The sequence below is a fragment of the Coccinella septempunctata genome, chromosome 3 (assembly GCF_907165205.1).
Source record: "Coccinella septempunctata chromosome 3, icCocSept1.1, whole genome shotgun sequence".
Classification (NCBI taxonomy): Eukaryota; Metazoa; Arthropoda; class Insecta; order Coleoptera; family Coccinellidae; genus Coccinella; species Coccinella septempunctata.
Window position 1 is genome coordinate 16,650,382 of NC_058191.1, and position 27,882 is coordinate 16,678,263.

Here is a 27,882-nt window from a genome sequence, read left to right on the forward strand (position 1 = left end):
AAATGACATATCGTCTTTTTTTCCATATCGCATTCGTCCGAAATACGATGCAATGATGAACCCAATAATTGGTACAAATAAAAAATTCTAAATTCCTCGAGATTGCGCAGGAAACTTGCAATTTCAAGTCCTTAGCAATAATTTACCAACCAATCGCCCGTCAAATTTCCGTCAACTTCGCTAATATCGGTACCACTATCAGAAGAAATCTAAGGTGTAAAGGTTAAACAATGTCATTTTCAACTTCCGAGTCTGAAATGCGACAGGCAACTACGCCCGCCACTGCTGTTGGTAAGACGCTGAAAAAATCTGAGAAAAAAACCTCAGCAAGGTCAAAACCTGTCAAACCCAGCCATCCCCCAACTTCCGATATGGTTAATCGTGCCATCAAAGGATTGAAAGAAAGGAGCGGATCCTCGTTGCATGCTATCAAGAAATACATCGGTTCGAATTACAAGGTCGATTCTGAAAAACTTGCACCGTTCATAAGAAAAGACCGCTGTACAGTCCGGTTCCTTGATTCAGACCAAAGGAAAAGAAGCGTCTGGTTCTTTCAAATTGGCCGCTGGCGGTTCTACAACAAACGCGTCGAAGAAATTTGCGAAAAAATTGGTCAAGTCGGCCGATGGAGCAAATAAGAATGCATCACCTACAATGGCAGCCGACAAGAAGAACACATCACCTGCCAGGTCTACATCTATCTAGTGAGTAGGTCGGAAAAGAGAGCGGCAATTGCAACAGAAAAGTAGCCAAAATTAACGAAATCTCCCTCGAAAGCTAAGAAGGCAAACAAAAAGCTGACGAAGAAGTCCAAAGCACCGAAACCAAAAACGGTCAAATCAGTAACGGCTCCGAAGAAAGTAACGTCTCCCAAAAAGCAAAAGTAAAACGTATATAATTTTGGAAGGAAAAAAATTTAAATCCGGTCCTTTTCAGGGCCTCTAGAATTTTCTATCAAATATTACTTTTATAGATTTTCGCTCGCTAGAGATACGATGTCAGACAAGATGTTTTCATCGAACACGACATAGCATCATTTCAATTCCTAAGGAACTATTGGATCAATTCGACAAAAATCTCGAAACTGTACACAGTTTTCGAATTGAGATGCACATGGTGAATTTCAGTTCGATAGTTCTGATAGGAATTGAGATTTCAGTGGTCAATTCGGCAAAGTGTGATATCAATTCCTCGAAAACTGTTTTATCAATTCGAACCAAATCTTGAAACTGAACATAGTTTTCGGATTGAGATGCACATGTTGAATTTCAGTTCGAACGGACCGTGGGGACCTGTGGACTTCAGTTCTACCTGGGGTTAGGCCCCCACAGTTGCTGGCGGTGTGGCAATGAAGGCCACCACAGGGAGGAATGCCGAGGGGAAAGGACGAAGTTCTGTTCCAGGTGCGGCCGTGTGGGGGTCCTTTCCAGGGTGTGTTGCGTTAGAGATAGGGGACCAGGGACCGCCAGAACTGCCTCAGGACCGACCGCAACTCCAGGGAGCAGGACAGAGGCCATACTGCCGGACCCCCGACTGAGGCCCGCCGTACCGCCAACACCGTCAGAACCGTTGCCGCCCCTACCGAAGTAGAAGGTGAAAATGGATTAGAATTACCGAAAAAAAAATTACCGATTATTAAAATGATACCGTTCCGAAAAATATCTTTTATTGCACCAACCGAAATGGTGGATGCGCTAACCGGAGTAGTAGTCGATTCGTCAAAATATCATTTCAATTCCTAAGGAACTATTGGATCAATTCGAACCAAATCTTGAAACTGCACATAGTTTTCGCATGCATCTCAATACGCAACTCAATTCGAAAACTATGTACAGTTTCAAAATTTGGCTGTCGATATGAAATTCAACATGTGCATCTCAATTCGAAAACTATGTGAAGTTTCAAGATTTGGGTCGAAATGATCAAACGGTTTTTGAGAAATTCATATCACACTTTGCAGAATTGACCACAGAAATCTTAATTCCTATCTGATGTGATGAAGTCCAGTTTTCTGAGGAAAATTGGAGTTCATCTTAGTGCATATCTTTCGTTTCAAATTTCCGTCTTTGCAAATATTTTAATTCTCGAGTATTCCGTACGTTCATTCCGATAGGCAGAGTGAATGTAAAAAACCGCTTATCTGTATTTCACGTTGTTTTTCTTAAATGCCGCTGAAGATTTCGACGTTTTTCATCTGTTGATATGCGATAAACCGGAGCTGACGACGTTTTTCATTCTTGTCGCATTCTGGAATTTTCAGATTTTTACAATGAGAGGGGATATGCCTATAAAAGCAAATTTTCCCCCGCGACGGTCACTTTTCGACTTTTGACTTTTACTTCAGTTCTTTCACTTCGCTTCAGTATTTTCGATTTTTCGCTTTCTAACGTGGTGACTTCTGTTATAGATTCAGTTAACTTTTAGTTTCAAGATTTGGTTCGAATTGATCCAACAGATTTCGAGCAATAAATATCACACTTTGCCGAATTGACCACTGAAATCTCAATTCCTATCTGAACTATCGAACTGAAATTCAACATGTGCATCTCAATTCGAAAACTGTGTGAAATTTCAAGATTTGGTTCGAATTGAACCAACAGTTTTCGAGGAATTGATATCACACTTTGCCGAATTGACCACTGGAATCTCAATTCCTTTTTGAACTATCGAACTGAAATTCAACATGTGCATCTCAATTCGAAAACCGTGTGAAATTTCAAGATTTGGTTCGAATTGAACCAACAGTTTTCGAGGAATTGATATCACACTTTGCCGAATTGACCACTGAAATCTCAATTCCTATCTGAACTATCGAACTGAAATTCAACATGTGCATCTCAATTCGAAAACTGTGTACAGTTTCGAGATCTGGGTCGAATTGATCCAATAGTTCGTAAGGAATTCGAATGATACTATGTCGAATCGTCCACTGAAATCTCAATTCCTATCAGAACTATCGAACTGAAATTCAACATGTGCATCTCATTTCGAAAACTATGTGCAGTTTCAAGATTTGGTTCGAATTGATCCAACAGTTTTTAGGAATTGATATCACACTTTGCCGAATTGACCACTGAAATCTCAATTCCTATCTGAACTATCGAACTGAAATTCAACATGTGCATCTTAATTCGAAAACTGTGTACAGTTTCGGGATTTGGTTCGAATTGATCCAATAGTTCCTTGGGAATTGAAATGATATTTTGTCGAATCGACCACTGAAATCTCAATTCCTATCAGAACTATCGATCTGAAATTCAACATGTGCATCTCTGAAATAGATTTAATAAAAAATGATCTAAAGGTCCAAGGAATCCATGACGCCGAGGTGTCCAGAATGACATCCAATAAAACCAAAAAGTTTATACCCTTATACCTGGTAAAAACTCAGAGAAAGGAGATTTTCGAAATAAGACGCCTCTACAATCTCTGCATTGTAGTGGAATCAAAAAGAAGGGCAGAAAATCCAAGCCAATGCTTCAGATGTCAGAGGTACGGACATGCCCAAAACAAGTGCTCTTTTCCATACAGATGCGTCAAATGTTTGGGCAATCATTGCACAAAAGATTGCGAACTTACCAGAAAAGGTGAGGAGAGAAATGCCACATGCGTTCTGTGCGGCAAAGAAGGCCATCCAGCAAGCTACAAAGGATGTAGCGAATTCAAATTAGTTACAAGGAAGAGGGAAACAGGCCAGAAATCGGCTCAGCAGAGCACGATTCCTCTAAAAGTCCAGGAGAAAAAGAAGCCCACCCCCTCCAAAGTAGACGACAAGAAAAAAGAAGAACCCAAACCAGTACAGAAGAAGGAGACCTCGAAAATGCCCCAAGCTAAACCTACGATCAACAAAACAAAAGAAAACAGAAAAGTCTCTGAATCCGCCGACGATTTAGACACTTTTACTGAAAAAATTTTCAACAAAATCATGTTGAAAATTGAAAGAGAGATGGAGAAAAAACTCCAAGGAATGTTCAGTAAACTGAAATAATGGAACATACAACTAGGAAAAATTCCCTTAAAATAGTCTCCTGGAACATAAACGGGGTCAGAACTCGAAAACCCGAGATAGAAGAAATAATATCAGAGAGAAAACCTGATATTATAGCCTTACAGGAAACAAGAATACAACCAAATACGCGATTGAATATCATGAATTATGAGATATATAGATGTGACAAAATCGCAAACACTGGGGGAGGTGTTGCCTTACTGGTTAGACGAGATCTGAAACACTATTTTAAAGGAAGATCTGACGAGTCACAAATAGAAACAGTGACGATTGTAGCTGAAATAAATCGACAAAGAGTCGAAGTCACATCGGCATATAAAAGACCCCCAAATAACCTATTAGAAGAAGAAATCAACAACTTACTATGTGGAACAAACCCGAAAATCTGCATCGGAGATTTTAATTGCAAATCTCCAGAATGGAACAGCAGGATGGAAAACAGAAATGGCAGAAAACTGAAAGATCTCGCTGAAAAACATGAAGCTATCGTTATTGGACCTGAAGATTCAACGTACCTAGCATTCGGAAATGGATTACCAGATATAATTGATATCGCAATTATGAAAAATATCACTAGAGAATTCTCGATAGAGACCTTGTGGGACGGAACCTCTAACCACAACCCCATCGAATTAACAATAGGAGATGGGCCAAGAAGAGAACTAATGCAAACAAGAGAATACACCGATTGGACGAAATATAGCCATCTGATACAATCGGAGGTAACAGAAATACCGACAATCAACACACCGGAAGACCTAGAAAGAGCAGTTGATGAAGTAGAAAAGAATATAATAGATGCCTACAAAAAGAGCACAAAGAAAATAACGAGACCAGCACCGATACATCCACACGGTGATACACCCAGAGAAATCAAAGATCTCATCAGGGAAAATCGGAGACTAAGAAAAACATACAGGCTCAACAAAACAGATATAAATAAGAGAAATCTAAACCGACACAGCCAAGTTCTAAAAAATGCCCTGAAGGACATGAGAACAAATAGATGGAACAAAAGAGTTCAAGAACTAAATACTATCGATCATTCTGCATGGAAAATGCAAAAATGTGTGAGAAGAGAAAAGACTAAAATACCACCTCTCCACGGAGAAAGAGGAATGGCATATACGAAAATCGATAAAGCAGAAGCACTGGCGGACTCGATAGAAAGAGAATCGAGAATAAATTACAGACCTGATGACGATAATGACGAGCTGGAAGAACCTGTAGAGAACAACGAAGAAGAAATGGACGAACCACCAGTAGACGACAAAATAGAAAAACCAACTTCTCCATTTGAAATAAAAGAGATAATCAGAAGCTTGAAAAATAGAAAAGCTCCCGGAAGTGATAAAATAACGAATGCTATGTTGAAGAAATTACCTAGAAAAGGTATAGCTGCTCTCACAAATATTGCAAACGGTATAATGAGGACTGAACACTATCCGGAAAAGTGGAAAACTGCAGAAGTCATAGTGTTCAACAAACCAGGCAAAGATAAAAAATTCCCCCAAAACTACAGGCCGATAAGTTTATTGTCCGCCCTAGGAAAAGTAGTAGAAAGGGTAATCGCTAGGAGGCTTACAGAAGAAACTGAAAATCTGAATCTCATTCCAGCAGAGCAATTCGGATTCAGAAGAGACCACTCAACTGAACAGCAATTACTGAGACTCACAGAATACATAACAGAAGGATTCCAAAATAAACAAGCAACCGGTCTTGTACTACTAGATGTCGCCAGAGCATTCGACAGAGTATGGCCTGAAGGATTGATTTACAAAATGAGATATGCTGGATATTCAATGAAACTGTGCAAGTTGATTAGGAATTATTTGAGGAACAGAAGATTCTACGTGAAAGTGGAAGGAGAAAACTCCACAACCAGATATATGGAAGCAGGGGTGCCTCAAGGGTCAGTACTTGGGCCATTACTGTATAACATATATATCCACGATATACCAAAATCTCCAAGGACTATGCTGACATTATATGCCGACGACACGGGAATCGCAATGCGACATCGCAAGCCAGAAATTATAGAAGGAATGTTACAAGAAGCTATAGATGAAATAAATGACTGGTGTATTAAATGGAAAATAAAACTCAATGGACAAAAGAGCCAAGCGATATTACTGCAGAAGAGGAGACTAAGAACTACAACAAATCTAGAGGTAGATGGAGAAGAAATCGAATGGAAAAACGAAGCAAAATATTTAGGTATCACCCTAGACAAAGGTCTAACATGGAGAAGCCATATCAAACAAGCCGTTGACAAAACCAAGGCAGCGATGAATATGCTCTAACCGCTGATAGGTAGAAAGAGCCACATGTCAAATGAGACAAAATTGAAAATAATCAAAGCCGTTGCTAGACCGCAACTGACTTATGGATCAGGTGCTTGGGGATTCGCGGCAAAGAGCCATATACAAAGAATTCAGGCAACAGAAAACAAGCTACTACGATGTGCCATAGATGCGCCTTGGTTTGTCAAGAACAAACAGATATATCGAGATTCGAAGTGGGAAACCATCACCGAATTTATGAAGAGGAAAGCTGAAAAGTTATTCGAAACAGCGAAGGAACATCCAAACGAAGAACTCAGGAGACTAGTGGACTACGATCCGGAGGAAGACAGAAGAAGAATGAGAATTTACAAAAGGAGACCGAGAGATCAATTGAGGAGAGATTAAAATGAGTACGACAACTTATTAAAACTATACTAAGAAGAGATATCCGAAATGGACGAACATGAAAACCCTAGCACGACAATGTGCAAGTGAAATCAACCGATTAAGGGATAAATGGTTTATAGGCAAATGCCCGGAACCAACAAAAAGCAGGTTAGGTTTAGTGGGTCGCGAACTCAGGAGAGTGAGTAACCCCACAGTGTTCCCTAGAAATGGGTTCCTCTGGGCGAGAGATAGAGCCCCGTGTTTTCACGGTCGCAGATTCATCTGCTATAAAAAAAAAAAAAAAAGGTCAAACAATGTCATTTTCAGCCTCCGAGTCTCAAGTGCGACAGGCAACCACGCCCGCCACTGGTGTATGTACACAGTTTTCGAATTGAGATGCACATGTTGAATTTCAGTTCGAAAGGACCGTGGGGACCTGTGGACTTCAGTTCTACCTGGGGTTAGGCCCCCACAGTTGCTGGCGGTGTGGCAATGAAGGCCACCAAAGGGAGGACTGCCGAGGGGAAAGGACGAAGTTCTGTTTCAGGTGCGGCCGTGTGGGGGTCCTTTCCAGGGTGTGGGACATCACACTTTGCCGAATTGACCTCTGAAATCTCAATTCCTATCAGAACTATCGATATGAAATTCAACATGTGCATCTCAATTCGAAAACTATGTGAAGTTTCAAGATTTGGGTCGAAATGATCAAACGGTTTTTGAGAAATTCATATCACACTTTGCAGAATTGACCATAGAAGTCTTAATTCCTATCCGAATTATCGAACTGAATGAAACTCAATACGTATATCTCAGTTCAAAAATTGTGTAGAGTTTCGAGATTTAGATCGAATTTTGATGGTCAATGAATAAAAGAATAAATTCTATTTATCATGAATTGTTCGATCAAGGAGACACAACTTTCGGAATAATGACTTATGACAAGAATATCCATGAACCTTGACAAGAGCGACTGCGGCAAGTCGTGAAATACGATGCAATGATGAACCCAATAATTGGTACAAATGAAAAACTTTAAAATCCTCGAGATTGCGCAGGAAACTTTCAATTTCAAGTCCTTAGCAATAATTTACCAACCATTCGCCCGTAAAATTTCCGTCAACTTGGCTAATATCGGTCCCACTATTTGAAGAAATCCAAAGTGTTAAGGTCAAACAATGTCATTTTCAGCCTCCGAGTCTCAAGTGCGACAGGCAACCACGCCCGCCACTGGTGTATGTACACAGTTTTCGAATTGAGATGCACATGTTGAATTTCAGTTCGAAAGGACCGTGGGGACCTGTGGACTTCAGTTTTACCTGGGGTTAGGCCCCCACAGTTGCTGGCGGTGTGGCAATGAAGGCTACCACAGGGAGGACTGCCGAGGGGAAAGGACGAAGTTCTGTTCCAGGTGCGGCCGTGTGGGGGTCCTTTCCAGGGTGTGTTGCGTTAGAGATAGGGGACCAGGGACCGCCAAAACTGCCTCAGGACCGACCGCAACTCCAGGGAGCAGGACAGAGGCCATACTGCCGGACCTCCGACTGAGGCCCGCCGTACCGCCAACACCGTCAGAACCGTCGCCGCCCACATCGTTGCCACCCCTACCGAAGTAGAAGGTGAAAATGGATTAGAATTACCGAAAAAAAAATTACCGATTATTAAAATGATACCGTTCCGAAAAATATCTTTTATTGCACCAACCGAAATGGTGGATGCGCTAACCGAAGTAGTAGTCGATTCGTCAAAATATCATTTCAATTTCTAAGGAACTATTGGATCAATTCGAACCAAATCTTGAAACTGCACATAGTTTTCGCATGCATCTCAATATGCAACTCAATTCGAAAACTATGTACAGTTTCAAAATTTGGCTCGAATTGATCCAACAGTTTATGGGAAATTGATATCACACTTTGCCGAATTGACGTCTGAAATCTCAATTCCTACCGATATTAAAATGATACCGTTCCGAAAAATATCTTTTATTGCACAAACTGAAATGGTGGATGAGCTAACCGGAGTAGTAGTCGATTCGTCAAAATATCATTTCAATTCCTAAGGAACTATTGGATCAATTCGAACCAAATCTTGAAACTGCACATAGTTTTCGCATGCATCTCAATATGCACCTCAATAAGAAAACTATGTACAGTTTCAAAATTTGGCCCGAATTGATCCAACAGTTTATGAGAAATTGATATCACACTTTGCCGAATTGACCTCTGAAATCTCAATTCCTATCAGAACTATCGATATGAAATTCAACATGTGCATCTCAATTCGAAAACTATGTGAAGTTTCAAGATTTGGCTCGAAATGATCAAACGGTTTTTGAGAAATTCATATCACACTTTGCCGAATTGACCACAGAAATCTTAATTCCTATCTGAATTATCGAACTGAATGAAACTCAATACGTATATCTCAGTTCAAAAATTGTGCAGAGTTTCGAGATTTGGATCGAATTTTGATGGTCAATGAATAAAAGAATAAGTTCTATTTATCATGAATTGTTCGATAAAATTCCACCCATCACGATGATGGGCACCTCAGATTGGGTAGAGATATCTAAAGCTCTCTACACAAAAATGATAAATTACAACCGTGCAACTACAGTTATTATAGAAGGAATGTTACAAGAAGCTATAGATGAAATAAATGACTGGTGTATTAAATGGAAAATAAAACTCAACGGACAAAAGAGCCAAGCGATATTACTGCAGAAGAGGAGACTAAGAACTACAACAAATCTAGAGGTAGATGGAGAAGAAATCGAATGGAAAAACGAAGCAAAATATTTAGGTATCACCCTAGACAAAGGTCTAACATGGAGAAGCCATATCAAACAAGCCGTTGACAAAACCAAGGCAGCGATGAATATGCTCTACCCGCTGATAGGTAGAAAGAGCCACATGTCAAATGAGAGAAAATTGAAAATAATCAAAGCCGTTGCTAGACCGCAACTGACTTATGGATCAGGTGCTTGGGGATTCGCATCAAAGAGCCATATACAATGAATTCAGGCAACAGAAAACAAGCTACTACGATGTGGTATAGATGCGCCTTGGTTTGTCAGGAACAAACAGATATATCGAGATTTGGAGTGGGAAACCAACACCGAATTTATGAAGAGGAAAGCTGAAAAGTTATTCGAAACAGCGAAGGAACATCCAAACGAAGAACTCAGGAGACTAGTGGACTACGATCCGGAGGAAGACAGAAGAAGAATGAGAATTTACAAAAGAGACCGAGAGATCAATTGAGGAGAGATTAAAATGAGTACGACAACTTATTAAAACTATACTAAGAAGAGATATCCGAAATAGACGAACATGAAAACCCTAGCACGACAATGTGCAAGAAGAAATCAACCGATTAAGGGATAAATGGTTTATAGGCAAATGCCCGGAACCAACAAAAAGCAGGTTAGGTTTAGTGGGTCGCGAACTCAGGAGAGTGAGTAACCCCACAGTGTTCCCTAGAAATGGGTTCCTCTGGGCGAGAGATAGAGCCCCGTGTTTTCACGGTCGCAGATTCCCCCTGCTATAAAAAAAAAAAAAAACTACAGTTGAAGACGGTATAAAAATCATCGCGTCAACCGTAGATGATTTTAGAAAAATCACTACATTCTTCGAGCAGCATGGTAAAGAATTTTTTACCTACCAAATGGAGGAGGAGAAGAAGATATATGCCGTTATTAGGCATTTACCAACCGACGCTGATTTTGCGTTGATTAAGTACGACCTGATATTCCAGGGAATATCAGACGCTGAGGTGTCCAGAATGACATCGACAATGACAAAGAAGCCAATACCTCTCTACATGGTTAAAACCCAGAAAAAGGCTCTTGTCAAGGTTCATGGATATTCTTGTCATAAGTTATTATTCCGAAAGTTGAGTCTCCTTGATCGAACAATTCATGATAAATAGAACTTATTCTTTTATTCATTGACCATCAAAATTCGATCCAAATCTCGAAACTCTACACAATTTTTGAACTGAGATATACGTATTGAGTTTCATTCAGTTCGATAATTCAGATAGGAATTCAGATTTCTCTGGTCAATTTGGCAAAGTGTGATATGAATTTCTCAAAAACCGTTTGATCAATTCGACCCAAATCTTGAAACTTCACATAGTTTTCGAATTGAGATGAACATGTTGAATTTCATATCGATAGCTCTGATAGGAATTGAGATTTCAGTGGTCAATTCGGCAAAGTGTGATATCAATTTCCCATAAACTGTTGGATCAATTCGAGCCAAATTTTGAAACTGTACATAGGTTTCGAATTGAGTTGCATATTGAGATGCACATGTTGAATTTCAGTTCTATAGTTCAGATAGGCATTGAGATTTCTGTGGTCAATTTGGCAAAGTGTGATATGAATTTCTCAAAAACCGTTTGATCAATTCGACCCAAATCTTGAAACTTCACATAGTTTTCGAATTGAGATGCACATGTTGAATTTCATATCGATAGTTCTGATAGGAATTGAGATTTCAGTGGTCAATTCGGCAAAGTGTGATATCAATTTTCCATAAACTGTTGGATCAATTCGGGCAAAATCTTGAAACTGTAACTGGTTTTCAAATTGAGATGCATATGTTGAATTTCAGTTCGTTGATCTGGAATTATTCATTGACCATCAAAATTCGATCCAAATCTCGAAACTCTACACAATCTTTGAACTGAGATATACGTATTGAGTTTCATTCAGTTCGATAATTCAGATAAGAATTAAGATTTCTGTGGTCAATTCGGCAAAGTGTGATATGAATTCCTAAAAAACCGTTTGATCATTTCGACCCAAATCTTCAAACTTCACATAGTGTGATATCAATTTCCCATAAACTATTGGATCAATTCGAGCCAAATTTTGAAACTGTACTTAGTTTTCGAATTGAGTTGCATATTGAGATGCATGCGAAAACTATGTGCAGTTTCAAGATTTGGTTCGAATTGATCCAATAGTTCCTTAGGAATTGAAATGATATTTTGACGAATCGACTACTACTCCGGTTAGCGCATCCACCATTTCGGTTGGTGCAATAAAAGATATTTTTCGGAACGATATCATTTTATTAATCGGTAATTTTTTTTTCGGTAATTCTAATCCATTTTCACCTTCTTCTTCGGTGGGGGCGGCACCGATGTGGGCGGCGACGGTTCTGACGGTGTTGGCGGTACGGCGGGCCTCAGTCGGAGGTCCGGCAGTATGGCCTCTGTCCTGCTCCCTGGAGTTGCGGTCGGTCCTGAGGCAGTTCTGGCGGTCCCTGGTCCCCTATCTCTAACGCAACACACCCTGGAAAGGACCCCCACACGGCCGCACCTGGAACAGAACTTCGTCCTTTTCCCTCGGCAGGCCTCCCTGTGGTGGCCTTCATTGCCACACCGCCAGCAACTGTGGGGGCCTAACCCCAGGTAGACCTGAAGTCCACAGTACCCCGCGATAAAACAACGAATGTTATGTTAGAGAAATTACCTAGAAAAGGTATAGCCGCTCTAACAAATATCACGAATGGAATCATTGGGACAGAACACTACCCAGAAAAATGGAAAAAAGCGGAAGTCATAGTATTCAATAAAACATTTAAAGAGAAGAAGTTCCCACAAAACTACAGACCGATAAGTCTACTGTCGGCGTTAGGAAAAGTAGTAGAAAGGATTATCGCCACGAGGCTAAATGAGGAATTCGAAAATCTGAAACTGATACCGCCAGTACAGTTCGGATTCAGAAGAGAGCATTCAACAGAGCAACAATTATTAAGGCTCACAGAGTACATTTCAGAGGGATTCCAGAATAAACAAGCCACAGGTCTTGGTTTACTAGACCTCGCCAGAGCTTTTGAGAGTGTATGGCATGAAGGATTAATATTTAAGATGAGAAGTGCAGGATATTCAATCAAAATATGCAAGTTGATCCGGAATTATCACAAAAATAGAAGATTTTACGTGAAAGTGGAAGGAGAATGCTCCACAACAAGAGATTTAGAGGCTGGTGTACCCCAAGGGTCAGTGCTTGGGCCATACATTCACGATATTCCGAAGAATGCAAGAACCATGCTAACGTTATATGCTGATGACACAGGCATAGCGACTCGACACCGAAACCCAGAAATGATAGAACGAGTTCTGTACGAAACGTACAATAAATATCCAAAATTAGATATATCAAAAATTCATAAACTCAATTCAACCAAATATTTCCATTCGAAATTATTTAGATCATCCGCTCTTTGATAATTGTTATTTCCTGTGTAAGTAGGCCAGGTGAGACAAAGGATTGCAATAGTTTGTTTTAATATCTAACATTCCTTAATCCAACTGCAGCAATATCGCAAGTAAAGAAAAATGTACTGAATATGCAAAATGTAATTCGATTTCGATTATGTGGTCTTGACGTCATTGTACAATTTGACTATATATAGTTTGTTAGATTAGGAAATAAACATTCATTATCAAGTGATCCGCATTATCAATCTCAATCCTCGAGTCCCTAAGTTTTCACCAACCCAGAACTCTTAGAACTTGAGGTATAATTGAGATACCACCCCAACATTGGTCCTTCGAGCCGGATCCAACATTGGTCCTTCGAGCCTACAATCAACCACCAGGGACTTTGGAATACATCCACTGGACCCATATCAAGAAGCAGTCAACGGACTCAACCACCAGGGACTTTGGAAAAACATCCACTGAACCCACAACAAGAAGCAGTCAACAGACTCAACCACCAGGGAAATACATCCACTGGGCACACATCAAGAAGCAGTCATCGGACTTACAACCCTTTGACTCAACCACCAGGGAAATACATCCACTGGGCACACATCAAGAAGCAGTCATCGGACTTACAACCCTTTGACTCAACCACCAGGGAAATACATCCACTGGGCACACATCAAGAAGCAGTCATCGGACTTACAACCCTTTGACTCAACCACCAGGGAAATACATCCACTGGGCACACATCAAGAAGCAGTCATCGGACTTACAACCCTTTGACTCGACCACCAGGGAAATACATCCACTGGGCACACATCAAGAAGCAGTCAACGGACTCAACCACCAGGGACTTTGGAAAAACATCCACTGAACCCACAACAAGAAGCAGTCAACAGACTCAACCACCAGGGAAATACATCCACTGGGCACACATCAAGAAGCAGTCATCGGACTTACAACCCTTTGACTCAACCACCAGGGAAATACATCCACTGGGCACACATCAAGAAGCAGTCATCGGACTTACAACCCTTTGACTCAACCACCAGGGAAATACATCCACTGGGCACACATCAAGAAGCAGTCATCGGACTTACAACCCTTTGATTCAACCACCAGGGAAATACATCCACTGGGCACACATCAAGAAGCAGTCATCGGACTTACAACCCTTTGACTCGACCACCAGGGAAATACATCCACTGGGCACACATCAAGAAGCAGTCAACGGACTCAACCACCAGGGACTTTGGAATACATCCACTGGACCCATATCAAGAAGCAGTCAACAGACTCAACCACAAGGGACTTTGGAATACATCCACTGGATCCACATCAACAAGCAGTCATCGGACTTACAACCCTTTGACTCAACCACCAGGGAAATACATCCACTGGGCACACATCAAGAAGCAGTCATCGGACTTACAACCCTTTGACTCAACCACCAGGGAAATACATCCACTGGGCACACATCAAGAAGCAGTCATCGGACTTACAACCTTTTGACTCGACCACCAGGGAAATACATCCACTGGGCACAGAACAAAAAGCAGTCAACGGACTCAACCAACAGGGACTTTGGAAAACACCCACTGTATCCACGATCCACAAAAAATTAACCACTCACATAATATCCAGCCACTGAATCCATCAGCCAGCAACACAAAGATCAAAAAAAAGATGGAAACCCTCAACGCCGAGCAAATCAAAACAGCCGAAACCATAAAAATGGCTCACACCAATATCAAAAAAGATTCACCATCGAGAAAAAACGAAGAAAACTGCGGCAGGAAGATGGCACAATTGGATGAAGAATTGGAGAACTTTGAACGAGAGTTTGACGAAATTCATCAAAAACTGCTAAATATTATGGAGTACTGCAGGGGACTCCTGAAACCAGAAAATTGCAGATCCAGCGCATCTCTGGAAGCAGAGGAACTGCAGGAGAGTGAAAAAGCCGTTCTCAAGCTTACACAGCAGCCATATTTTAAAAATGACATTGAGTTGATCATCAAAACAGGAAAGGTGAAGAAGTCCAGCAACCTGAAAAGCCTTAACCCATATATAGATCACGAAGGCTTACTCAGAGTAGATGGGAGAATAAATAGCGCAACCCTGAAATATAGCCAAAGACATCCAATTACTCCACCCACAAGGAGCTACATTACTAACCTCATAATAAGAAACACTCACTTCGGATGGATTATTAGCGGAACCGCATCATCGAGTCTACAATTTCGTGTAACAAGCTTGATCACGAATTTGAATGAAAATTCACAACTCACAAAATTCTGGAACATCGAAGAAGCAGAAAATTCCGAGGAAACAACAAACGACGATACTTTCGTCGAAGAATTTTACTCCAACACCTTTCGACGGGACGAGCACGGTTACACTGTGAAACTTCCATTCAAGAAAAGTACAACTCAGCTAGGAGAATCGAAGCAGAGGGCACTGGCACGACTATTTCAATTGGAAAACAAGCTGGATAAAGACGAAAAGCTCAGAACTATGTATAATGAATTCATGCAGGAATACATTGCGCTAGGTCATATGAAAATTGCTAGATCAAATAATTCAGCGAAGAGGTATTATATTCCACATCAACCTGTATTAAAAGAAGAACGTGATACGACAAAGCTAAGAGTCGTATTCGATGCAAGCGCAAAGACAAGTACCGGACTCAGCCTAAACGACATTCTTCACACAGGACCTAAACTGCAACAGGATCTCATAGATATTCTGATAAGATGGCGAAAACACAAAACAGCCATAACAGCTGACATCGAGAAAATGTATAGGCAGGTGAAATTGGACGGAGAAAACCAGCCATTACACTCTATACTCTGGAGAAACACCAAAGATGAGCCAATTCAAACCTTCGAATTAACCACTGTAACCTACGGTACAGCACCAGCAGCTTACCTGGCCATAAGAACAATGAGACAACTAGCTACAGATGAAAAGACAAACCATCCCCTTGCGGCTGAAATCGTGCTACGGGATTTCTACCTGGACGATCTTCTGAGTAGCGCTGACACTATTGAAGAAGCACGACATATACAAAAGGAAGTAACTAACCTACTCAAAAAGGGAGGATTCAATATAAGAAAGTGGAAATATAACGTACTGACCGAAAGCAAATCCACCGTCACGCTGGATGACAAAAATGGACCAACCAAGACGCTCGGTATAACATGGACTCCCAGAGAAGATAATATTCAGTACCTAATAAAACGAAACTCCGAACATCGGTTAACAAAAAGAAAGATCTTATCAGAAATCGCCACAATCTTCGATCCTCTTGGATTATTATCTCCAGTCATTATACAGGCGAAACTGTTAATGCAAGAAATATGGAAAACCAACACATCTTGGGATGAACCACCACCAGAGCACATCAGGAACACCTGGAAAAACTTCAGAAACGAGCTTCCAAAATTAGAAGAAATTCAAGTTCAACGCTGGATTCACCTACGGCGTGGTCAACCCTTGGAAATACATGGATTCTCAGATGCATCCCTGAAAGCATATGGCGCTGCAGTATACATAAAAACAACAGACACAAATGGGAACACCCACGTAGGACTCCTGGCTTCCAATTCAAAAGTATCACCACTAAAAAATACAAAGACAATCCCGCAGTTAGAACTCTGCGCAGCCCTTCTTCTAGCCAAACTCATCAAACGCTGCGTTACGGCCCTGAATCACAACAATTCAAAAATATTCACCTGGTCCGACTCTCAAGTATTAATATCATGGATAAACGCTGACGCTGGAAAGTGGAAAATGTTCGTCGCAAACAGAGTTCGAGAAATCCCTAACCTGCTAGGTCAAGGTCACTGGTACTACTACCGTTGGAAACAATATCACTTGCATTCAGCGATAAACTCCAGCACGAACATCGTAATAATCATTGTCATTGTTTTACTTATTGTTTACTTTTTGAAACATAGGAAACAACAACAAGCACCGGCTGATGCACACGCGAGCAATAGACCAGTTCATCCTGAGGAGATCGAGCTGCAGCCAATATACAATGACTCCAGACTAGGTGTCCAGCTCCAGGGATGACAACCACCAGCAAAGACATCAAGACCCCAACCACATCACCATGGCCGCCGGGAATATGTACGAAACGTACAATAAATATCCAAAATTAGATATATCAAAAATTCATAAACTCAATTCAACCAAATATTTCCATTCGAAATTATTTAGATCATCCGCTCTTTGATAATTGTTATTTCCTGTGTAAGTAGGCCAGGTGAGACAAAGGATTGCAATAGTTTGTTTTAATATCTAACATTCCTTAATCCAACTGCAGCAATATCGCAAGTAAAGAAAAATGTACTGAATATGCAAAATGTAATTCGATTTCGATTATGTGGTCTTGACGTCATTGTACAATTTGACTATATATAGTTTGTTAGATTAGGAAATAAACGTTCATTATCAAGTGATCCGCATTATCAATCTCAATCCTCGAGTCCCTAAGTTTTCACCAACCCAGAACTCTTAGAACTTGAGGTATAATTGAGATACCACCCCAACAAGTTCTATCGATCGATTGACGAAACAAATGACTGGTGCATAAAGTGGAAAATCAAGCTCAATGGAAAAAAGAGCCAAGCAATATTATTACAGAAGTGGAGACTGCGACCCACAACGAATCTAGAAGTTGACGGCGAAGAAATCGACTGGAAAAATGAAGCCAAATATTTAGGACTAACGCTTGACAAAGGACTTACTTGGAAGAGTCATATCAAACAAGCAATCGACAAAACGAAACCAGCGTTGTATAGACTCTACCCTTTAATAGGAAGAAGAAGCCACATGTCGAAAGAGACAAAATTGAAGATAAACTAAAGAGACCCAACCGTGACCTGCAGATCCTTCCACACTCAGGGCATGGATAGTCTCCAACCAGATCTGGCCGCCGCTGTATCCTTCTCGATTCTCCATTATAACTGTGGACCAAAGACCTCCACTGTGACCTGTCTAACGCTGGTTGTTCCCAGTTATGATTAGCATTAACTGATTTTAGGGATTGATGTAGTGTATCCTTAAACCGCTTATACTGGCCTCCTGGTTTCCGAGCTCCCTCAGTGAGTTCGCCGTATAGAGCTATTTTGGGGAGTCTTGTGTCTTGCATCCTCAGAATGTGGCCGCTCCATCTGAGTCGGGCCCTCGTTACTTGAGTCTCAATTGTAGTACAACTCGCGCGCTGCAAGACTTCTGCATTCGAAACTTTGTGGAACCATCTGATGTGCATTATCTGTCTTAGATGACGTTGCTGCGTCTGTTCAAGCTGTTTAATATGTCGCCTGTAGGGAGTCCAGCTTTCGCTTCCGTAAAGAAGCGTTGGGAGGACCACAGCTCTGTAAACAGCTGTCTTGGTCTTCAGATTGAGGTCCTGATTTTGGAACACTCTGTCCTTCAGCTTCCAGAATGCCCGTGATGCCGAATTGATACGGTTGTGTATTTCCGTGTCAAGGTTAGCCCTAGTATTTATGAAGCTTCCCAAGTATTTGAACTGCTCGACCTGTTCTAGAGTTTCATTGTCCAGGCTGATAACCCGCAACTTTGGTTTGTTCACAGGCTGCCACCGCAAATAATCCTACACCGATAAACCCAGGAGGGTTAGGAGAATTTTTTTTTGTGTAGCAGGGGGAAAATCTGCAAATCAGACGAACCACCCTCTCCTGAGGGGGAACAAGTGTGGGGTTTCTCACTCTCCTGAACTTGTGACGCACTAAAAACCCTTAACTGCTTCTTGAATTTTGTTCCCGGGCATTTGCCTATAAACCGTTCATCTCTTAGTCGGTTTTCTTGTCGCACACTATCGTGCTGGGATTTATGTGTATATCCTCTATTGGATTAACACTTTATTGAATTTTTCAATAAGTTTCTGTTGTTATTTTAATCTCTTATTAATTGATCTCTTGGTCTCCTCGTATTTTCCTCTTGTCATCCTCTGGGTCGTAGTCCACTAGTCTCCTGAGTTCTTGATTCGGATGGTGTTTCGCTGTTTCGAATAATTTCTCTGCTTTTCTGTTCATCAATTCCGTTATGGTTTCCCATTTCAGGTCCCTATATATCTGTCCATTCCTGACAAACCAAGGTGCATCTATTGCACATCGTAGCAGCTTGTTTTCAGTATCCTGAATTCTTTTGATGTGTCTCTTTGCCGCGAAGCCCCAGGCAGCTGATCCATAAGTCAGTTGAGGCCTAGCAACAGCTTTGATTATCTTCAATTTTGTCTCTTTCGACATGTGGCTCTTCTTCCTATTAAAGGGTATAGTCTATACATCGCTGCTTTCGTTTTTTCGATTGCTTGTTTGATATGACTTTTCCAAGTAAGTCCTTTGTCGAGCGTTAGTCCTAAATATTTGGCTTCATTTTTCCAGTCGATTTCTCCGCCGTCAACTTCTAGATTCGTTGTGGGTCGCAGTCTCCTCTTCTGTAATAATATTGCTTGGCTCTTTTGTCCATTGAGCTTGATTTCCCACTTTATGCACCAGTCATTTGTTTCGTCAATCGTTTCTTGTAGAACTCGTTCTATTATTTCTGGGTTTCGGTGTCGAGTCGCTATGCCTGTGTCGTCAGCATATAACGTTAGCATGGTTCTTGGATTCTTCGGAATATCGTGAATGTATATGTTGTACAGAAGTGGCCCAAGCACTGACCCTCGGGGTACTCCAGCCTCTAAAGCCGGGTCCAGACTATGTAACAAAACATTTTGTCAACAAAGTTATACAACAAATTTGTTATACAACTTTGTTAAATAACTTGTTATAAAATAGCAGAGACATCCAGACTTTGTAACAGAATAAAACTAAACAAAAGTGCTCATCTGGAAGCAGTGGCATCTGTAGAATTGAAAATGTCCTCAAACGTAGAGAATGTCATTTTGGCAGCAGCAGCTTGCGTGATTTTATGTAGACGAGTGAAATCTCATCGTTGAGAGCTAGAGGAACATTATAGTTTAACAACTCTTTTGAAGTATCTAGCAATGGATGACAAAGACCCATTGACAGGGGACATTAAATGTGATGGTAGTATTAAATATTTCCTAAGTATGACAAGTTCTGATTTCGAATACGAATAAATCAAATCGGCCATAAAATAGGCAAAAAAAGCACGACATTTCGAGATGCAATACCAGTAAAAGAAAGATTGGCGCTGCAGTAAATGTTTAATAACACAAGTGTGGACAAGTTGCGGCGTGTTTTATAACAAAGTTATATTACTCTTTTGATCTTTACCGACACCCAACGGATAACATAAAATTTGCTATATAGCAAGAAAAATGTTGTATAACATTGTGTTATATAACTTTTTCACTTGAATTTCTCTAAAAAGTTATATAACTTTGCTATATATCCTGTTTTGTTACATAGTCTGGACCCGGCTTGAATCTCTTGTTGTGGAGCATTCTCGTTCCACTTTCACGTAAAATCTTCTATTTTGGGGATAATTCCGGATCAACTTGCATATTTTGATCGAATATCCAGCACTTCTCATCTTAAATATTAATCCTTCATGCCATACTCTGTCGAGAGCTCTGGCGACGTCAAGTAAAACAAGACCTGTGGCTTGTTTATTTTGGAATCCCTCTGTAATGTACTCTGTGAGCCTTAATAATTGTTGCTCTGTTGAATGCTCTCTTCTGAATCCGAACAGTTCTGGCGGTATCAGTTTCAGATTTTCGGTTTCCTCATTTAGCCTCGTGGCGATAATCCTTTCTACTACTTTTCCTAACGCCGACAGCCGTATTACCGTAGGTTGGCCGACAGCATTTTCGGTAATTCTAATCCATTTTCACCTTCTTCTTCGGTGGGGGCGGTAACGGTGTGGGCGGCGACGGTTCTGACGGTGTTAGCGGTACGGCGGGCCTCAGTCGGAGGTCCGGCAGTATGGCCTCTGTCCTGCTCCCTGGAGTTGCGGTCGGCCCTGAGGCAGTTCTGGCGGTCCCTGGTCCCCTATCTCTAACGCAACACACCCTGGAAAGGACCTCCACACGGCCGCACCTGGAACAGAACTTCGTCCTTGCCCCTCGGTAGTCCTTCCTGCGGTGGCCTTCATTGCCACACCGCCAGCAACTGTGGGGGCCTAACCCCAGGTAGACATGAAGTCCACAGGTTCCCACGGTCCTGGTGGCTGGCGGTTCCGTGTTGGTCCCGGCCTCTCTCCTTCTATCTGGCACCTCCCAGTCTGCCGACAGACTGAGAGTCGACCCAATATTCCTGCGGGAGAAGGCGGTCCGGACGGTAGGGTCGGCTCTCTGAACCCTGACGGTCGGCCCATTGAATAACGTTTCATCCTTAAAATGTCACACGTTAATCAAACAGTAAACAACGGTTTGTTAGTACCCTGTTAAATATTCATTCATATCATACTTTGCCGAATTGAACACTGAAATCTCAATTCCAATCTCAACTATCGAACTGAAATTCAACACTGCTGTATCCCGTTACCGGGAATAAATCTACAAAAAGAAGAAGACAAAAAAAAAGAAAAAAAAAAAATTCGAACAGACTTGTTACTTCTTAGTGCTAGTTGCGACTGTGTGCCCTCCTATGACTAAAGAGACCCAACTGTGACCTGCAGATCCTTCCACACTCAGGGCATGGATAGTCTCCAACCAGATCTGGCCGCCGCTGTATCCTTCTCGATTCTCCATTATAACTGTGGACCAAAGACCTCCACTGTGACCTGTCTAACGCTAGTTGTTCCCAGTTATGATTAGCATTAACTGATTTTAGGGATTGATGTAGTGTATCCTTAAACCGCTTATACTGGCCTCCTGGTTTCCGAGCTCCCTCAGTGAGTTCGCCGTATAGAGCTATTTTGGGGGAGTCTTGTGTCTTGCATCCTCAGAATGTGGCCGCTCCATCTGAGTCGGGCCCTCGTTACTTGAGTCTCAATTGTAGTACAACTCGCGCGCTGCAAGACTTCTGCATTCGAAACTTTGTGGAACCATCTGATGTGCATTATCTGTCTTAGATGACGTTGCTGCGTCTGTTCAAGCTGTTTAATATGTCGCCTGTAGGGAGTCCAGCTTTCGCTTCCGTAAAGAAGCGTTGGGAGGACCACAGCTCTGTAAACAGCTGTCTTGGTCTTCAGATTGAGGTCCTGATTTTGGAACACTCTGTCCTTCAGCTTCCAGAATGCCCGTGATGCCGAATTGATACGGTTGTGTATTTCCGTGTCAAGGTTAGCCCTAGTATTTATGAAGCTTCCCAAGTATTTGAACTGCTCGACCTGTTCTAGAGTTTCATTGTCCAGGCTGATATCTGGTTGAAGGCTTTCTGGCGGACTTACCAGGATTTTGGTCTTGTCAATATTGAGTCTAAGGCCTAAAGCTTCGTATATATGTTTATAGGTGTCCATCATTATCTGTAGATCCTCTGAGCTGCTAGCGATGAGTGAACAGTCGTCTGCATATTGAAGTTCCGTGATAAACTTGGTACGAGTTTTTGCTCTGAGGCGCTTCAGGTTGAACAGGCCTCCATCAAATCTGAATCTTATCCCAACACCTCTTACGGGCATGCTCATGTCAGCAATTATCGATACAGCTATGGCGAAAATATTGAACAGCAAAGGCGCTAATACGCAGCCTTGTTTTATTCCAGAGTTGGTTGAGAAATGGTCGGTTGTAGAGCCATTATGCTCTATTCTAGCGGTGTTGTTGGTATGAAGGCTTTTACACACTGCTAGGAATTTTTCGGGTACTCCTAGACGTGCCATGATTTTCCAGAGCGCTCTCCGATACACCGAGTCGAATGCCTTGCTTAAATCGATGAAGGCTGTATAAATCCTTGATTGTTGTTCACGGGCCTTTTCTTGTAGCTGTCGCAGTGTAAAAATTGGTCCACCGTACCTCGATTTGGTCGAAAGCCGCACTGGGATTCAGGTAAAAGCTTTTCTAAAAGTGGAACCAGACGATTAGCCATAATCTTCGAGAGAATTTTACCGGCCACATTAAGCAACGATATGCCCCTGTAATTGTTGCAATTCGACGTATCGCCTTTGTTCTTATAGAGGTTGATAACTAAAGCGTCTCTGAAGTCTTGTGGCACATCTCCCTGTTCCCAGATCTTGCGGAATAGTATTAGTTAGGAGACCTGTGGCTTGTTTCTATTGGAATCCCTCTGTAATGTACTCTGTGAGCCTTAATAATTGTTGCTCTGTTGAATGCTCTCTTCTGAATCCGAACAGTTCTGGCGGTATCGGTTTCAGATTTTCGGTTTCCTCATTTAGCCTCGTGGCGATAATCCTTTCTACTACTTTTCCTAACGCCGACAGTAGACTTATCGGTCTGTAGATTTGTGGGAACTTCTTCTCATTAAATGGTTTATTGAATACTTTGACTTCCGCTGTTTTCCATTTTTCTGGGTAGTGTTCTGTCCTCATGATTCCATTCGTGATATTTGTTAGAGCGGCTATACATTTTCTAGGTAATTCCTTTAACATAACATTCGTTGTTTTATCGCTTCCGGGAGCTTTCCACTTCTTCAAACTTCTAATTATCTCCCTGATTTCATTTGGCGATCTTGGCTTGTCTATTTCAGCAGCCGCTGGTAATTCATCATTTTCTTCCAAATCTTCATTATCGTCGTCTATCCTGTAATTTATTCTCGATTCTCTTTCGATCGAGTCCGCCAATGCATCTGCCTTATCAGTATTAGTCTTCTTCTAACCCTCCTGGGTTTATCGGTGTACGAGTATTTGCGGTGGCAGCCTGTGAACAAACCAAAGTTGCGGGTTTATTGAACTCGGAATTATTTTCTGGTATTGTGATCTATTTGACGGTACTTTGACGGTGGAAACATTGAAATTCCGGTTAGCGCATCCACCATTTAGGTTGGTGCAATAAAAGATATTTTTCGGAACGGTATCATTTTATTAATCGGTAATTTTTTTTCGGTAATTCTAATCCATTTTCACCTTCTTCTTCGGTGGGGGCGGTAACGGTGTGGGCGGCGACGGTTCTGACGGTGTTAGCGGTACGGCGGGCCTCAGTCGGAGGTCCGGCAGTATGGCCTCTGTCCTGCTCCCTGGAGTTGCGGTCGGCCCTGAGGCAGTTCTGGCGGTCCCTGGTCCCCTATCTCTAACGCAACACACCCTGGAAAGGACCTCCACACGGCCGCACTAGGAACAGAACTTCGTCCTTGCCCCTCGGTAGTCCTTCCTGCGGTGGCCTTCATTGCCACACCGCCAGCAACTGTGGGGGCCTAACCCCAGGTAGACATGAAGTCCACAGGTTCCCACGGTCCTGGTGGCTGGCGGTTCCGTGTTGGTCCCGGCCTCTCTCCTTCTATCTGGCACCTCCCAGTCTGCCGACAGACTGAGAGTCGACCCAATACTTCCTGCGGGAGAAGGCGGTCCGGACGGTAGGGTCGGCTCTCTGAACCCTAACGGTCGGCCCATTGAATAACGTTTCATCCTTAAAATGTCACACGTTAATCAAACAGTAAACAACGGTTTGTTAGTACCCTGTTAAATATTCATTCATATCATACTTTGCCGAATGTTCGTCCATTTCGGATATCTCTTCTTAGTATAGTTTTGATAAGTTGTCGTACTCATTTTAATCTCTCCTCAATTGATCTCTCGGTCTCCTTTTGTAAAGGAAGAACATGAAAACCCTAGCAGGACAATGTGCAAGAAGAAATCAACCGATTAAGGGATAAATGGTTTATAGGCAAATGCCCGGAACCAACAAAAAGCAGGTTAGGTTTAGTGGGTCGCGAACTCAGGAGAGTGAGTAACCCCACAGTGTTCCCTAGAAATGGGTTCCTCTGGGCGAGAGATAGAGCCCCGTGTTTTCACGGTCGCAGATTCCCCCTGCTATATAAAAAAAAAAAAAAAAAAAAAAAAAAAATTGCCGAATTGACCACTGAAATCTCAATTCCTATCTCAACTATCGAAAAAATATCATTTCAATTCCTAAGGAACTATTGGATCAATTCGACCCAAATCCCGAAACTGTACACAGTTTTCGAATTGAGATGCACATGTTGAATTTCAGTTCGATAGTTCTGATAGGAATTGAGATTTCAGTGGTCAATTCGGCAAAGTGTGATATCAATTCCTCGAAAACTGTTGGTTCAATTCGAACCAAATCTTGAAATTTCACACAGTTTTCGAATTGAGATGCACATGTTGAATTTCAGTTCGATAGTTCAGATAGAAATTGAGATTCCAGTGGTCAATTCGGCAAAGAGTGATATCAATTCCTCGAAAACTGTTGGTTCAATTCGAACCAAATCTTGAAATTTCACACAGTTTTCGAATTGAGATGCACATGTTGAATTTCAGTTCGATAGTTCAGATAGGAATTGAGATTTCAGTGGTCAATTCGGCAAAGTGTGATATCCATTGCTCGAAATCTGTTGGATCAATTCGAACCAAATCTTGAAACTGCACGTAGTTTTCGGATTAAGATGCACATGTTGAATTTCAGTTCGATAGATCAGATAGGAATCGAGATTTCAGTGGTCTTTTCGGCAAAGTATGAAATCAATTCCTCAAAAACTGTTGGTTCAATTCGAACCAAATCTCGAAATTTCACACAGTTTTCGAATTGAGATGCACATGTTGAATTTCAGTTCGATAGTTCTGATAGGAATTGAGATTTCAGTGGTCAATTCGGCAAAGTGTGATATCAATTCCTCGAAAACTGTTGGTTCAATTCGAACCAAATCTTGAAATTTCACACAGTTTTCGAATTGAGATGCACATGTTGATTTTCAGTTCGACAGTTCAGATAGGACTTGAGATTTCAGTGGTCAATTCGGCTAAGTGTGATATCAATTCCTCGAAATCTGTTGGATCAATTCGAACCAAATTTTGAAACTGCACGTAGTTTTCGGATTAAGATGCACATGTTGAATTTCAGTTCGATAGTTCAGATAGGAATCGAGATTTCAGTGGTCTTTTCGGCAAAGTGTGAAATCAATTCCTCAAAAACTGTTGGTTCAATTCGGACAAAACCTTGAAATTTCACACAGTTTTCGAATTGAGATGCACATGTTGAATTTCAGTTCAATAGTTCAGATAGTAATTGAGATTTCAGTGGTCAATTCGGCAAAGTGTGATATCAATTCCTCGAAAACTGTTGGATCAATTCCAAACAAATCTTGAAACAGCACATAGTTTTCGAATTGAGATGCACATGTTGAATTTCAGTTCGATAGTTCTGATAGGAAGTAATTCTAATCCATTTTCACCTTCTACTTCGGTAGGGGCGGCAAAGATGTGGGCGGCGACGGTTCTGACGGTGTTGGCGGTACGGCGGGCCTCAGTCGGAGGTCCGGCAGTATGGCCTCTGTCCTGCTCCCTGGAGTTGCGGTCGGTCCCTGGTCCCCTATCTCTAACGCAACACACCCTGGAAAGGACCCCCACACGGCCGCACCTGGAACAGAACTTCGTCCTTTCCCCTCGGCAGTCCTCCCTCTGGTGGCCTTCATTGCCACACCGCCAGCAACTGTGGGGGCCTAACCCCAGGTAGAACTGAAGTCCACAGGTCCCCACGGTCCTTTCGAACTGAAATTCAACATGTGCATCTCAATTCGAAAACTGTGTACATACACCAGTGGCGGGCGTGGTTGCCTGTCGCACTTGAGACTCGGAGGCTGAAAATGACATTGTTTGACCTTAACACTTTGGATTTCTTCAAATAGTGGGACCAAAATTAGCCAAGTTGACGGAAATTTTACGGGCGAACGGTTGGTATATTGAGATGCATGCGAAAACTATGTGCAGTTTCAAGATTTGGTTCGAATTGATCCAATAGTTCCTTAGGAATTGAAATGATATTTTGACGAATCGACTACTACTCCGGTTAGCGCATCCACCATTTCGGTTGGTGCAATAAAAGATATTTTTCGGAACGGTATCATTTTAATAATCGGTAATTTTTTTTTCGGTAATTCTAATCCATTTTCACCTTCTACTTCGGTAGGGACGGCAACGATGTGGGCGGCGACGGTTCTGACGGTGTTGGCGGTACGGCGGGCCTCAGTCGGAGGTCCGGCAGTATGGCTTCTGTCCTGCTCCCTGGAGTTGCGGTCGGTCCTGAGGCAGTTCTGGCGGTCATTGGTCCCCTATCTCTAACGCAACACACCCTGGAAAGGACCCCCACACGGCCGCACTTGGAACAGAACTTCGTCCTTTCCCCTCGGCAGTCCTCCCTGTGGTAGCCTTCATTGCCACACCGCCAGCAACTGACGGGGCCTAACCCCAGGTAGAACTGAAGTCCACAGGTCCCCACGGTCCTTTCGAACTGAAATTCAACATGTGCATCTCAATTCGAAAACTGTGTACATACACCAGTGGCGGGCGTGGTTGCCTGTCGCATTTGAGACTCGGAGGCTGAAAATGACATTGTTTGACCTTAACACTTTGGATTTCTTCAAATAGTGGGACCGACATTAGCCAAGTTGACAGAAATTTTACGGGCGAATGGTTGGTAAATTATTGCTAAGGATTTGAAATTGAAAGTTTCCTGCGCAATCTCGAGTATTTTAAAGTTTTTTATTTGTACTAATTATTGGGTTCATCATTGCATCGTATTTCGGACGAATGCGATATGGAAAATAGGCCGATATGTCATTTTTGACGGACCGAAACGATTCTTCCCAGACTTGCCGAAGTCGCTCTTGTCAAGGTTCATGGATATTCTTGTCATAAGTTATTATTCCGAAAGTTGAGTCTCCTTGATCGAACAATTCATGATAAATAGAACTTAATCTTTTATTCATTGACCATCAAAATTCGATCCAAATCTCGAAACTCTACACAATTTTTGAACTGAGATATACGTATTGAGTTTCATTCAGTTCGATAATTCAGATAGGAATTAAGATTTCTGTGGTCAATTCGGCAAAGTGTGATATGAATTTCTCAAAAACCGTTTGATCATTTCGACCCAAGTCTTGAAACTTCACATAGTTTTCGAATTGA

At 41.8% G+C, this 27,882-nt stretch overlaps 2 protein-coding genes across 2 annotated transcripts; both read left to right on the forward strand.

Moving 5' to 3' along the window:
• Window positions 1-257: 257 nt before the first annotated feature.
• On the forward strand, window positions 258-705 carry LOC123310293 (histone H1.1-like). Its single transcript, XM_044893759.1, has 2 exons — window positions 258-458; window positions 526-705. Exons 1-2 carry the CDS (start codon window positions 258-260, stop codon window positions 703-705), a joined length of 381 nt encoding a protein of 126 aa, XP_044749694.1.
• Window positions 706-14,589: 13,884 nt separating this feature from the next.
• On the forward strand, window positions 14,590-16,983 carry LOC123310294. The gene has a single exon (XM_044893760.1). It carries the CDS (start codon window positions 14,590-14,592, stop codon window positions 16,981-16,983), a length of 2,394 nt encoding a protein of 797 aa, XP_044749695.1.
• The last annotated feature ends 10,899 nt before the right edge of the window (window positions 16,984-27,882 follow it).

What these genes read in the sequence shown, in the direction of transcription:
- LOC123310294 (XM_044893760.1), top strand. Translation starts at nt 14,590, where the DNA reads ATGGAAACCCTCAACGCCGAGCAAATCAAAACAGCCGAAACCATAAAA.
- LOC123310293 (XM_044893759.1), top strand. Translation starts at nt 258, where the DNA reads ATGCGACAGGCAACTACGCCCGCCACTGCTGTTGGTAAGACGCTGAAA. An exon ending in ACATCGGTTCGAATTACAAG is followed by an intron (nt 459 to 525) that starts GTCGATTCTGAA and finishes TCCTTGATTCAG; the next exon opens with ACCAAAGGAAAAGAAGCGTC.